Source organism: Leucopleurus acutus (genome assembly GCF_964270905.1).
Source record: "Leucopleurus acutus genome assembly, chromosome: X".
NCBI classification, from domain to species: domain Eukaryota; kingdom Metazoa; phylum Chordata; class Mammalia; order Artiodactyla; family Delphinidae; genus Leucopleurus; species Leucopleurus acutus.
The window spans coordinates 89,551,998-89,567,454 of NC_139148.1; the positions used below are offsets into that span (position 1 = coordinate 89,551,998).

Genomic DNA, 15,457 nt, shown 5'->3' on the forward strand with positions numbered 1-15,457 from the left:
TCTATTTTTATTTAAAAAGTTCTTCTGGCATTTCGATTGGATTTGCATTTAATTTATAGATCAATTTAGAGAGAACTGACATCTTTACAATGTTTAGTCTTCCAACCTATGAATATAGTATGGGAACGGTCTTTTTAACAAACAGTGCTTGAAGAACAGATATCCAGAAGAATGAAGTTGGATACTTACCTCACACCATATATAAAATTTAGCTCAAAATAGACCGAAGACCTAAATGTAAAAGCTGAAACAATAAAGCTCCTAGAAGAAAACAAAGGTGTACATCTTTGTGACCTTGGACTAGGCAATGGTTCTTTAGATATGATCTCTAAAGCACAAGGATCAAATGAAAAAATAGGCAAACAGGACATCATCAAAATGAAACTTTTGTGTTTCAAAGACAATCAGAAAGTGAGTAAACAACCCACTCATTTATAATAAAAAAACCCTCCTAATCAACCGAAAACAGTAGGTAACTTCCTTAATGTGATAAATAGAACCTTAAATAATAATTAATAAACCTTCAACAACCCTGATACTTTAATGGTACAAAATGGAGGATTTACCCCTTGATAGCATGGTGGAGACAAAGATTCCCTTCATCACTTCTAAAAAAATGTGTTGTAAATCATAGCCTATACAGTAAGGTAAGAAAAAAGTTTAAGAATTGAAAAGGAAGAAATAAAGCTGTCATTATTTGCAAGCAACATGATTGTTATATACAAAATCCAAAAGAATCTACAGACATAATATGTATATTAATAAGTAAATTTAGCAAGTAGCTGGGTGCAATGTCAATATTCAACATTGAATTGTATTTCTATGTATCATTAACAAACAATTAAAAAAGAAACAAAAATTTACCATTTACAATTGTGTAAGAGAATATTAAATATTTGGGAGTAAATCTAACAAAGATGTTTAAGACCTCTACACAGTAAACTACAAAATATCATTGAGAGAACTTAATGAATACTTATATAAATTAATACATAAATGTGTAAATAGACAAAAGGTGACAAACTCCTCAAATTGATGTATCCCAATGGAAATAACAATATTTACAAAACATCCAGCTATATCAAAAATAAAAAATAATCAAAGAAAACTTTGATCCTCATTCCTAATCTATTTTTCATCTCTTATCACAAGTAGCTGAGTTTGTCCATATTTCCTCAATTTGAATTTTTGAAAACAAAAATTTTATTTCACCAGCTTATCCCCAACTACACTTTCAAAAAATGTTAGTCATTTTTATGTTTATTTTACTCATTTAAAAATATTTTATATTTCCTTGAACCAAAAACATCCTCAATTGTAAGCTGCATCACTTAATTTCAATACTATTTTCAGGATAAACAATATAAGGGTAAACATTCCATGTAAAATACATTCCAATTTCAGAAATGTTAAAATATGAAAAACCTGCAAGCCTTAGAACTCATAAACAGAAGTTAATTATGTTCATTCTTTGAATACAATGTTCAAACAACAGTGAATATTTTGATTTGTTTCTCTGTACCCTTTCTGTATATTATTATAATTAATATTTTTGACATTATCTATAGGGTTTCACAACACTTATTTGCTCTTTCCATTCATTTTCTTGTCTCCAGGACAACAGGTAACTAGTACCTGAAAGACTTTATGGGACTAGAAATACTTCAACACAATTCAGTTGTTCATTATAGGAGGGCTATGTCACCAGTGAATGCCAGTCACTAATTTCCCCTCACTCTATCCCTGCCCTCTTATTTCACTCTCCCTGCATCATCACATCACACATTTTTGTCTTTGCCAATCTGAGAGGCAAAAAGTGTTCTCTTCTCCTTGTGGCATTCAGTTCCCTTTCTCTGTTTAACAGAAAGGGACTACAGTTTCCCTTGCGGCTACTGGCCATTGGCACAAGTTTTCTGACATATTTTCTTTCTTTCCTTTGCTCCCCAGGCATAGATCTCCTAAGTCCACTTCTTTCCTCAACATTCACTGATATTCATTTTTCCTGTGTTTTGAAAATGCATGAAATTAATACAGAGCAGGCTGTCAAGATGGGATGAATAGACTTTAAGGAGGGATTTTTCTTTTTAATATTTTTTCTTTCTTTCCCCTTTTCCCATAAACTTCTCTTATTCTGATAATCAGAAAAGTTAATAAAGGTTTTTTATTTGATGAAAGAAAACATTCAAGGTAGGAAAAAAATACGTTTCTTAAAGAAAGTTATTTGTTTCAGTAGAAATACAACATTACCTTTATTGCACTAATTTGTACCAAGTACAAAGTGTGTTTGTTTGGCTACATACATAGTAAAAGTTTTCAGCGTTTTAAAATAGATGCTTCTGATCTGGAGCATGAGTATACTGTCCCCTTCACCCACACCCCACCCTAGTTCATTGGACCTTTCAACCATCCTCCTATTCAAGGGGCCACAAAGACCAGAGTTTACCATTCTCTGATTACCAGGAAGGCTCTGTACTACCGCCTCTATCCCCGCTAGGCCTGCCTGTTCTCTGCCTTTATTCACAGTGCCCAGGTGGAAGCTTCCCTGGACCCTGTCTACTCTATCCCACATGGATTATGTGGTGCAGTCTGCTGTACCTTTCACCCCCAAATTACCATTTCTAGATCCCTGGGAGGAGCCTATGCTTACTGAAGTGTTGCTTCCTACCGGACCATCTTCCCAGTGGCCTCTCAACCAGACAGGTCAGTTTCCAAGGAACTCTTACCTTCTGACCAGATTGATTAACCTAGACTGGGTACTCTCACTGGAGAAGTCTGTAGACTACCCAAAATTGCATCCAACTTCCCTCTGAGTGTGTGTGTGTGTGTGTGTGCATGCACACGTGTGCACACATGTTATAAGCAGGGTTATATGCACTTTTGTAGGGAGGTCGTTCTAGTCAAAATATGTCTGTATGAGGTCCATGGAGGTTATATAACATGCTTAAGTTCACACAGCTAAATGAAGAGTCAGATCTGGTATTTATATCCAGGTTGTTGGACTACATGGCATGTGGTCCTAGACATTAAGTTCTGTTGCCTCCCAAATGGTGTTTCTTAAGATCCTGTTATATTTTCACTTCTCTGTTTACAGTGTATCAAACAGTACCATCTGGATATCCCATAGACACCTCAAACTCAATCTATCCAAATATGATCTTGCCATCTTCCCCTTGCCCTTATAACTTTCCTTACCTGATTCCTCCTCCTTTTCTCATGAACCCTATGGTGATTGGTGCCAACATACAAACAATACCTTCTCTCTTATCTCATACAATCAATCAACCCACAAGTCCTGGAGAATGTAACATTTGGGTGGATATGATTCCATTTGTGTATAATTTTTTAAACGTAATATTAAAAAGCATTTTTTAAAAGAAAAATTTTAATTCACAACAAAATTGAGAGGAAGGTACAGAGATTTCCCATATACCCCTTGAATAGCCCCCATCTTTATCAACATTACTCAACAGAATGGTATATTTGTTACAATTCATGAACCTAAATCAACACGTCAAAATTACCCAAAGCCCATAGTTTATCTTAGGGTTCACTCTTGGTGTTGTGCATTTCATGGGTTCAGAAAAGTGTACGACATCTATCATTAGAGTATCATACAGAGTATTTTCACTGCCCTAGAAATCCTCTGTGCTTCACCTATTCGTACCCACCCCCAGCCCTTGGCAACCACTGATTTTTTTACTGTCTCCATAGTTTTGTCTTTTCCAAAATGTCATGTATATAGTTGGAATCATATAGTATGTAGCCTTTTCAGATTGGCTTTCTTTCACTTAGTAATATGCATTTAAGTTTCCTCCATGTCTTCATGGCTTGATAGCTCATTCCTTTTCAGTGCTGAAAAATATTCCACTGTCTGGATATACCACAGTTTATTTATCCATTCATCTAGTAAAAGTCATCTTGGTTGCTTCCATGTTTTGGCAATTATGAAAAAAACTTCTACAAACATCTGTGTGCAGGTTTTTGTGTGGACATAAGTTTTCAACTCCTTTGGGTACATATTAAGGAGCATGATTGCTGGATCATATGGTAAGAGGATGTTTACTTTTGTAAGAAATTGCCAGTCTTCCAAAGTGGTTAAACCACTTTTCAGCCCCACCAGAAATGAATGAGAGTTCCTGTTGCTCCACTTCCTTGCCAGCATTTGGTGTTGTCAGTGTTCTGGATTTTGATCATTCTAATAAATGTGTAGTGTATCTCATTGTTGTTTTAATTTGCATTTCCATGATGACATATGATGTGGAGCATCTTTTCATATGCTTACTTCCCATCTGTATCTCTTCTTTGGTGAGGTATCTGTTAAAGTCTTTGGCCAATTTTTTAATCAGGTTTTTTGTTTTCTTATTGTTGAATTTTAAGGGTTCTTTGTATATTTTGGATAATGGTCCCTTCTCAGATGTGTCTTCTGCAAATGTTCTCTCCCAGTCTGTGGCTTGTCTTCTCATTCCCTTGAATTGTTTTTTTCAGAGCAGAAGATTTTCATCTTAATTAACTCCATCTAGTCAAGTATTTCTTCCATAGTATCATGGTTTTGATGTCGTATCTAAAAAGTCATCGCCATGCCCAAGGTCACCTAGGTTTTCTCCTATGTAACCTTCTAGTAGTTTGATAATTTTGCATTTTACATTTAGGTCTGTGATCCATTTTGAGTTAATTTTTATGAAGGGTGTAAGGTCTGTGTCTACAGTCATTCTTTTGCATGTAGATGTCCAGTTGTCCCAGCACCATTTATTGAAAAAACCATCTTTGCTCTATTGTATTGCCTTTGCTCCTTTCTCAAAGGTCAGTTGACTCTATTTATGTGGGTCTATTTCTGAGCTCTCTATTCTGTTCCATTGATCTATTCTTCTATTCTTTTGCAAATACCACACTATCACTATTACTGTAGATTTATGGAAAGTCTTGCATTTGGGTTGTAGTGCCAGTCCTCTAATTTCATTGCTCTTCAATATTGTGGTGGCTATTCTGGGTCTTTTACCTCTCCATATAAACCTTAGAATATTTTGTGATGTCCACCAAATAACTTGCTGGGATTTTGATTGGGATCTAACTTTTTGCTGTACGTGGGCCTCTCACTGTTGTGGCCTCTCCCGTTGCGGAGCACAGGCTCCGGACACGCAGGCTCAGTGGCCATGGCTCACGGGCCCAGCCGCTCCATGCCATGTGGGATCCTCCCGGACCGGGGCACGAACCCGTGTCCCCTGCATTGGCAGGCGGACTCTCAACCACTGCACCACCAGGGAAGCCCTGGGATCTAACTTTTTAATATGCCTCTAGAACTACTTTTTCTATCCAACTCTTCTACCACTACACACATTTAAGCTACCACCATGTTTCCCGTCTAAATAAATAATGCCAACATACTTTGAACATGGGTATTCAGAAACGTGGGTATTATCCTTTCCTTTTATTCCCTCACTTCCCTCAATCTCATCAATTCCTTGAGAATTCAACCTTCTAATTGTCTTTCGCCTCTGCCTACTTTTTCCCAAACCTACTGCCTGTTATTGCCATGGTTGAGGTTCAAGATACCCAGTTATATTTTTCCTGGAATACCGTGAAAGTTTACTTCCTGGCATTCCTACATCATATATTGTTCCTGTTTAATGGATTCATTTTTTTCAAGTATGAAATCTTATAAAATCACTGCTATTTAGTATCTTATTTCTTCTTCCTCCCATAGTCCTGTGAGATAGGTACTTTTGGAGAAATGTTCTTTAAGAGGATGATGTAGTGGGGTAGAAACCACTACCTTCTCCAGGTAAAAAGGAACTTTGAGTTACTTATTTACATATAAGTTCTTAGCAGCTCGCAGCCTTGTTACCATGGAATGCTGAGAGGATAGACAATAAGTGCACCTTTGGATTATTTAGAAGATAGGAGTCCAAGATCTTATGTGGGACAACTACTGTGAAAAATGAAAATTATGCATAAATTCCTTTATATAAATTAATTTCAATTCAAATTACAAGGAATCTGTTTTGGAACTTGAAAATGTTGCTCAAAAATTCCTCTGAATTATAAATACACATACACAAATTACAAATACACATACACATACAAATACACAAATTGATGAAAACAAATAATAAAAGCAAACTGTACTGCCAGTTAAATTAACAATAAATTTTTAAAAAGTGACTGCCCAAGAATAAAGAAAATAGCTAAGGAATAGCATTTGAAAGTTGACACAGATCTAGAAACAACTTGGCTTTTAGAATGTAATAAAGATAGCCTTTCAAATACATATGGTCCTCAGTCCCAGACTTCTCAGCCTGAAGAACAGAAGTTCACTGCCATTCTCATCCTCATCAGGGGGTGTCATTAAGTGAACCTACATATATGCATTATATAGTATGGCCATTAAAATGTGAATGTGTAGAAGCTGATAAACTGGTCTCATCAATTCATAAGAAGGACACACGGAATGATAAGTAGATTGGGAGCTAGAATCCCAGCCTTGACACACTCCAGTGTTAAAAAGTATTACATAAAAACTTTGACTTCTTTATCTTTATCTGTAAACTTCTTTATCTGTAAAATTAGCATAATATCTATAACATAGTTTTAAGTCCATGGATCTAAATGTAGAAAACACTAACGCAAAGCACTTTATTTCTAACATTGAGATAGGTTTAAGAGGACACAACTGACCTGTTGGAAATGGTGTTCTGGCTAAGTAGGTAAAACCCATTGACATGAGCATATTTAGAGAATGATTATGGACTAAAATGTGAAGGTCAAAAACAGCTTAGAGAAAGTGGCAGTCTTCAAGAGCTGGGGTAGTCTGAGAAGACTACAGGTCAAAAAGGTTTTTAACACAGTCCTGGTGATGTGAGGGGAATAGACAGTCTTATGCATTGCTGATGCTACTGTAAATTGGTACAAACTCTTAGGAGCAAAATTTGGAAATATTTCTAATAATTAAAATGCATATAATTTTGTATTGAAGTGAAATTCACATAAAATAAAATTAACTATTTTAAGTGTACAATTCAGTGGCATTTAGTATACTCACAAAGTTGTACAACTGTTACTTCTATCTAGTTCCCAAACATTTTCATTACTCCCAAAGGACACCCTGTACCCATTAAACAGTTACTCCCCATTCCGCCCTGTCCCCAGCCCTGGCAACAACTAATTTGTTTTTTGTCTTTATGTATTTACATATTTTGACATTTCATACAAATGGCATCATACAATATGTGACCTTTTATGTTTGGCTTCTTTCACTTGGCATATTGTTTTCAAGATTCACCCACGTTGTAGAATGTATCAGTACTTCATTCCTTTTTAGGACTGAGTAATAGTCCATTGTATGGGCATAACACATTTTGTTTATCAACTCATCATTTGATGGATATCTGGGTTGTTTCCACCTTTAGGCTATTGTGAATAGTGTTGCTATGAACATTTCTGTACAGCAGTTTGAGTACCTATTTTAAATTCTTTGGGGTTCATTTCTAGGAGTGGAATTATTGGATCATACAGTAATTCTGTTTAACTTTTTGAAGAACTGGCAAACTTTTTTTCTACAGGGGCTGTAACATTTTACATTCCCACCTGCAATCTATAAGGATTACAATTTCTTCATGTCCTTACCAACACTTGCTATTTTCAGTTTTACAGATTAGAGCCATCCTAGTGGGTGTAAGTGGTATCTCATTGTGGTTTTGATTTCCATTTCCCTAATGACTAATAATGTTGAACATATTTTAATGTTACTTTTGATCAACTGTATATCTTTTTTGGAGAAAAGTCTACAATAAGGTCCTTTGCTAATTTTTTAATTGAGTTGTTTGTCTTTTTGTTGTTGAGTAGCAGGAGTTCTTTATATATTCTAGATACTAGACCCTTATCAGATATATGATTTATAAATATTTCTTCCATTCTGTAAGTTGCCTTTTCACTTTCTTGGTAGTGTCCTTTGATGCACAAATGTTTTTAATTTTGATGATGTCCAATTTATCTATTTTTTTTTTTTGCTCATGCTTTTGGTGTAATTTTTAAGAATCCATTGCCAAATACAAGGTTATGAAGATTTGCTCCTACGTTTTGTTCCAAAAGTTTTATGATTTTAACTCCTATATTTAGGTCTGTAATCCAGTTTGAGTTTACTTTTTGGATATAATGTGAGTTGGGGTCTAACTTCCCTCTTGTGCATGTGGATATTCAGTTGTTTCATCACCACTTGTGGAACAGCTTATTCTTTCTCCAATTGAATGGACTTATCACCCTTGTCAAAAATCAATTGACCATAGACATATTTATGGACTCTCAGTTCTATTCCATTTATCTATATATTTATCCTTATGACAGTACTACACTCTTCTGATTACTATAAATTTGTAGGGTTTTGAAATAAGAAAGTGTGAGTCTTTTTACTTTGTTTTTGTGCCCAAGGTTTCTTTTTTACCTATTTGGGATTTCTTGCGATTCCATATGAATTTTACTATTAGCTTTTCCATTTCTGGAAAATCCATTTCTGGATTGTTCTTGTTTTGATATGAATCACATTGAATCTGTAGATTGCTTTGGGAATTATTGCCACCTTAACAATATTAGGTCTTCTAATTCATGAGCATGGGGTATCTTTCCATTTACTTAGGTCTTATTTAATTACTTTCAGTAGTTTTTTAATTTTCAGTGTACATATATTGAACTTCCTTGGTTAAATTTATTCCTAAGTATTCTGGTCTTTTTCATGCTTTTGTACATAGAATTGTTCTCTTAATTTCATTTTTGGATTGCTCATTGCTAGTATATAGAAATACAACAGAATTTGGATGGCTGATCTTGTGTCTTGCAATTTGACAAGTTCATCTATTAGCTCCAGTAGCCTTCTTGTATATTCTTTTGGATTTACTATATATAGTATCACACCACCTGCAAATAAAGATACTTCTTTTTCAATTTGGATTTGATTAATGTCTTTTTCTTGCTTAATTTCTCTGGCTAGAACTTTCAGTACAATATTGATGAAAGCAGGCATCCTTGTCTTATTCCTGATCTTACATGGAAAGATTTCAATCTTTCACTGTTGAGTATTATTTAGCATTGAGTTTCTCATAAATGCCCTTTATCATGTAAGACAATCCTCTTATATTCTTAGTTTGTTGAGTGTTTCTATTATGAAACAGTGTTGGAGTTTGTCAAATGCTTTCTTTTGCATAACTTGAGATGATGTGGTTTTTCTCCTTTCTTATATTAATGTAATATATATTACATTAATTGATTTTCATATATTGAATCACCCTTTCATTTTGTGCATAAATCCCAATTCATCATGATGTAAAATCCTTTCAATATTCTGCTGGCTTAGTTTGTTAGCATTTTATTGAGGATTTTTGCATCAATATTCATCAGGATTTTTGAGGTGAGGTATATGTTTCTGGCATACACTATGGTAAATAAACAAACAAGTAAAATTATGCACATACCATATGACCCAGCACTTCCACTGCTTTGATTTACCTAGATATATATACACACATGCTCAGAAATGCATAGATGGATTTTTATTGTGGAACTGTTTGTAAGGGTCAAAATGTTGGAAATAGCCCAAGTCATCAAAAGGGAAAGGTCAAATAAACTATCCTCAAAGAAAACTGCATAGTCATTAAAAAGAATGAGATTCTTTATTGAAGCATCTCCAGGAACATTGTTAAGTAAAAAACAGTAGGACAGTAAATGTAGTTTTATAACTTTTAGTTAAAATGTATAACAGAAATATATAAATTTCTATATGGATAGCTGTCAAGCTGTTAAGTGTTTAATTGTGGGGAGGGGTTTGAAATTGTGTTAAGGTGTAGTTAAAGCAGTATATTAAGATGAACTAGGCTATCTCAGTGACTTTAAAATGGTTTATTACTCCTTCATGTCAGTTCAGTGAGAGTTATTGGCTCTACAGCATGGCTCTGCTCCATGGATTATTTGGGTATCTAGCCTGCATTCATCTCACAGTTATGTGTTCCAGATGGCACACATGGTTTCCAAGGTTACTGAAAGGAGTGTGGAGAGGTCACCCCACAGTGTTTATAAGCCTTAGATGTGTCTTCTATTACATTTGACGGCCCCAACATATGTGCAAGGGAGGCTGGGAAATGTAAAAGGACACGAAATTTTTGTTCTTTTGGCCCTGCTGCCCAACTTGCTGGATCTTAGTTCCCTGACCAGGGTTTTAACCCACGCCCTCTGCAGTGAAAGTGCAGAGTCCTAACCACTGGACAGCCAGGGAATTCCCAGAACACGTACTTTTTGATCAAGCAATCTTACTTTCCAGAATCTATTCTATAGAAATAAAAGCACTAGTAAATTGAATATCTGTACAAGCATGCTCATTGCAGACAGCAATTCTTTTAGTGGGCAAAATATAGAAATAGTTTGAACATTAATTAACAGAGGAATGGTTTGAATAACATAAGTTATAGTCATACTAGAGAAAGTAGATTCATTTACGTTTGTATTTACTGACCTTTGGAAAGTCCTATAAGACTTCCAAGCTGAAATAAAGAGACACAAGGTAAATGCGTAACTCAAAGTCATATGAAGATATAAACAACAATGGTAAAGGTAGCTACATAGCTAAATTAAAAAGCAAGCAGTTTTGCATATTTGGTTTATAACTCCTCTTTTTCTTCTATATGACTTAAAAGACAAATGCATAAAACAATAATTGTAAAGTTATGTTAATATGCGCACTCACCATAGACCCTGTTTCAGGTGAGCTGTGCAGAAGGAGTCTTCTTATAATCAGAGAGCCTACTGGTTTATAATTCATAATTAAGAGCTGCTGAAAGTCATAATGTAACATCATAATATTTAGTTAAAATGCAAAACAGAAATATATAAATTTCTAGATGGATATCCATAAAACTGATAAGTGTTTAATTGTGGGAAGGAGGTTGAAATTGTATGTGTGATTAAAGCAGTACATTAAGATGAACTAGGTAATTCATTATTTGTGACAATAGCAACATAAAGATATATAATGTCTTTATTTAACAATTATTCCTGGAGAGGCTTCAATATAAGAATCTCATTCTTTTTAACTACCATGTAGTTTTCTTGGTATAGCTAGACCACAGTTTATTTGACCTTTCCCTTTTGATGACTTAGGCTATTTCCAATATTTTGGCACTTACAATGTCACAATAAACATCCATCTAGGCATTCTGTGCACATGTGTACATATATCTCTATTGTAATACAAAGCAGTGGAATTCTGGTTAATATGGTATGTGCATATTTTTATGGGTTTATTTATGTTTTTCCTTTCCCTTTGTAAAAGCTATTGAGGTATTAGAGATATTTTCCTGTTATCTGTTATGATATTGAAAATATTTTTTTCCCAGGCTATTTCTTGTTTTTGGATATTTAATATTTTTTTCCTTTACAACTTCTGGATTTTCTTTCATGTTTAAGAAGATAATCACATTACAAGACTATATAGTTTTTTTCTTAATTTTCATTGCAATATTTTATTTCTGTTTTACACATTTTCATCTTTAATCCACCTGGGATGTATTTTTGTGTATGTGGCTAGTAGGAATCTATGTTCATTTTCTTCTGATTGGATAGTCCATGTACTTGATTCTTAGGTTAAAAAACCTCTTGAAAATGTGTAAAATCTTTAAATAAAAATGCTTATAGCTAAATATTTGCTCACTGCTGTGATTATTTCCTTAGGACAAAGTTCAAGCAGTAGAATTTGGGAGTCATGGAGTATGTAGAGTATAGAGCTTTTGGTATTTATTGTGAATAGAAGCAAAAAAATGAATATAGCAATTTACTCTTTCATTGAGTATGAAAATGCCTACATCCTCAATAAAATTGAGTATTGTAAGTAAACATTTGTCTATTGGATAGGTAGATAACAACTTGTTTTATTTTATTCATTTTTCATTTGTCTTCTTGCCTTCTACTAAGGTTGGATAATGCTTATTCTCCACATAGATTTACTTGATGAGTACCCTCAATTTTCAGGCTATGGTACCAACCATTTTGACTTTCAGGAGCCCTTAATTACGAATTGTAAACAATTAGGCTCTTTGGTTATAAGAAGACTCCTTCTGCACTGCTCAGCTGAAACAGGGTCTATAATGAGGATTTTTGAAGCAGTTTTGAAGAACATAATTTCATGGGAACCCCAAAATGAAGATTCCAAGGCCATATGCACAGAAATTCTGACTTTGTAAGAGTATGTGTGTGTATGGGGAGCTATTTGTCATAAATTTGTATTTGTAATAAGCACTCTAGAAGATTATAATGTCAGGAGCTGACTTTTTGAGAGACATCAGTTAATTATACAAGGTTATATATAATAGTTTTATAGACTGAATTTAGGGAATAATCCCTTTCTTATTGGGTTCTTTTTGAAAATGTAAGTTACAGTTTCTAGAGAAATAGATTATTTCCAATTTTATGCAATCAGAAGTAAAACTGGGCCAAGAACACTAGAGTTCTAATTAAGTAAACATTTATTAAGTACCCACTATGCATAAGTCACAGCAGTAATCAATAGAAATATAATGAAATGATAAAATATAATGAAATATTATAGTCTTTACTTTGAAATGGAAAATGCAAAGTCCAGTTAAGAAATAATGCTTAAGTATACATATATACATATACATAAAACGATATATGCACATATATACACTAAAAGGTATAAATACATATATTTCTATATATGTGTATATGTTTATATATATAATATGTGTTATACATATATGAGTCTTACAAAGAATTCTTACATATGTTTCAGGATTGGAAGGGATGGAGAGAAGGGGATTGTTTCCCTAGATCTATTTCCTGCATTACTTTTTGCAATTTACACATGTCTCCTGAGAGCCTTCTGAACAAGTAGGGCAGGCCTGACAGGAGCCTTCAGGGAGGAATCATCCCACAAGAGCAAGAAGACAAAACCTCAGTTCTTAGACTTCAAGCAGCAACTCTGACTATAGGGTGACATCATTTGCTCAAATTTGAACCCTGGTCCAACCCTCAAAATGGACTCATCATGTCTGACTCCTATGGAGGAAGTGTCCTGTGGCTGAAAATGGAAGGGGCTGTTTTACTAAAAACTCTGCTAAACACTGTGGCCCAAGCAATCCTGGAACAGTCCCCACCTCTGTTAAGCATCACTATAAAGCAGAGAGAAGCTTTAGAAGACAGAGTGGGGATTCAATGCACTGGGGACTCCAGGAAACTCAACAGGGCTTTGGCACTCAAGCACTCCACTGCACCACCAGCAGCAGGGCTAGCAGAGAGCAAAGGGCCCAGCAGAAAAGGCAGCAGTGCCCAGCAGGCCTGGCAGGACCCAGGGGAGCCAGGGGTGGGGCTCAACAGCAGAGGCCTGGCATGGAAGTCCCCACCTCCCTGCCTATTGGACTTGTTCCTGAGCGCTGGTTGAGTCATGCCAGGACAATCCCTCCCTGAAAACTGATGTTCTGTAGTGGGTTGGGGTTCTGTATGCATAGGTGGGAACAAGAGCCCACCAAGCACAGCTCAGTCACCTCATTTCTTCCCCACAGCAGCCCTGTGAGGCAAATGTTTTCCCATGAAAAGACTGAGTCTTAAGCAAGTATATCTACACTAATTGCCAGTTTTATTTCTCTGGCTAAGAGATCCAGAGATAATTTGAAATTTACATTTCTTTCTTATAGTTCTGTTATTAAGAGTTTATTAAGTGTTTCATTGCCCTTCAAAGGTGATTGACAAGTTCTTTTATTGTGTCTGTTTATTTTAGTTTTTTCGTGACACAAGTAATACACACATATACACACATTTATATTATTCATTATTTTGGAAAATGAGAAGATGCAGATAGGCAAAAAATAAAATAAAATACAGATCACAGAGATTCACTGTTAACCTTTTGGTGTATAATAATTCAGACTTTTTTGCATTATGACATGTATAAATGTACCTATAAGATATATATAGATAGACATATCTATATATATCCTTTTGCAACATATTATTTTCACTTTACAATATACAATGAGCATCTTCCCATGCAAACGAATGAAACAACCCTATTAAATGAGTGAGATTGGGTTAAAGGATGAAATGGTAACGAGTCATATGTAAATCAAAGGAACACTGAAGGATTGGAATAAAATAGTAGCAAATATTTAGCAAGAAAACGCAGACAAAGGGAACCAATGTTGCAGTATTAATAACAGAAAATAGTTGAATTCAGGGGAGAAATGCATTAAATGGGATAAGGACGGTCCCGAGAATGCCTATGGTTAGAATGCAGAGCCCTAAATTTCTTTCTCAGACCCCTTATCTCTTCCAAACACCTTTCCATCTCGTCTCCCTCTCTTGTCTTTTCTTCATCCTTAAAATGCCTATAGTCTATGTCCTCTTTAAATTCCTCGAGAGACTGAAGCAACCTTTGCCTAAAATTCCCTTCTGTTTGCTGGCGTTCGAATTCTCCATAGGGGCGTTCTTCCTCCCTCTTTGGCACGCTGCACTTGGGCTTTCCTTCATTTTCTTTGCAGGATTTTTGCATGCTGTTGCGGTTTCCTGCTTAAGTCCAGGGAGAAAATGTAGAGTAAGATTGCTTCATTTCTTTTCATTCAAGATTGTCAGTTTCTCTCTGAAGCTAGATAGTCGCCTAATCTCCCACCCCTGCTTCACTGGTCCAGCCCTCCGAAGTTTGAGATGCACCCCCTCCCTCCCCTACCCCTTCTCCGCCCCCTTTCCCCTCCCTCAGAAGCCCACCATTTCTCCAGCAGACGAGGCTAATGGCCTCTCTGATGGGCGGCAGGAGGGGAGCGAGACAGGGAGTTGAGCTGTGGGGCCGCTACAAATTTTACCCAGCTCTTGCCCTTCCCAACTCTCACCCTCAGAGACCCCCGTCTGAGTGCTCCCCTCCCTGAGACGATTCGGGATAGTTTCCTCCTCTTTTACTTGCCTGGAGATGTCTGTGAACACAGACCCTCAGACCTGCAGACAGAAAGGAAGGGGCGGGAAGGAGGGAGTTCTCTGTAGATCGACCAGCGCCAGAGACAAGACACACGTTATTATCTGGAATCTAGGATCCTCATCACCGTGTCGCCCCAAATTTCCCACCTCCTGTTTCCCCTCCTGTTCTTATCCCTTCCTACCGAATCGCTGCCCCCAACCCCCCCCCACCCTCAGGCCTAGTCCCGTAAGGGCCCTGTCCCCACCCCTCCCTCCCCACTCCTCCACATCCCTCTCGCAGGCTAGCATTGAATGAGGCGAACTGTTTTCAAATTATCTGTAAATTTCTCTGTCTCCACCTCAGGATTCCAGCCTTTCTCCACGCACCAGCCCACACCTCATTTCCTCCAGCGGAGTTGGGAAAAGAGAAGAAGGATAAAGGGAAATCTTGCTAGTCTGAGAGAAGCTGAATATTTCTAAACTACACTAAACCTCTAATGTCTCTCAGGAGACTTCCACCTAC

The 15,457-nt window shown here is 36.1% G+C and overlaps 1 protein-coding gene across 1 annotated transcript; it reads right to left on the reverse strand.

The window, feature by feature from the left end:
• Positions 1-14,236: 14,236 nt before the first annotated feature.
• TCEAL7 (transcription elongation factor A like 7) lies at positions 14,237-14,539 on the reverse strand (the record flags this gene model as incomplete). The annotated part of the gene is made up of 1 exon (XM_082865036.1): positions 14,237-14,539. One exon carries the CDS (start codon positions 14,537-14,539, stop codon positions 14,237-14,239), a length of 303 nt encoding a protein of 100 aa, XP_082721162.1.
• Positions 14,540-15,457: the final 918 nt, after the last annotated feature.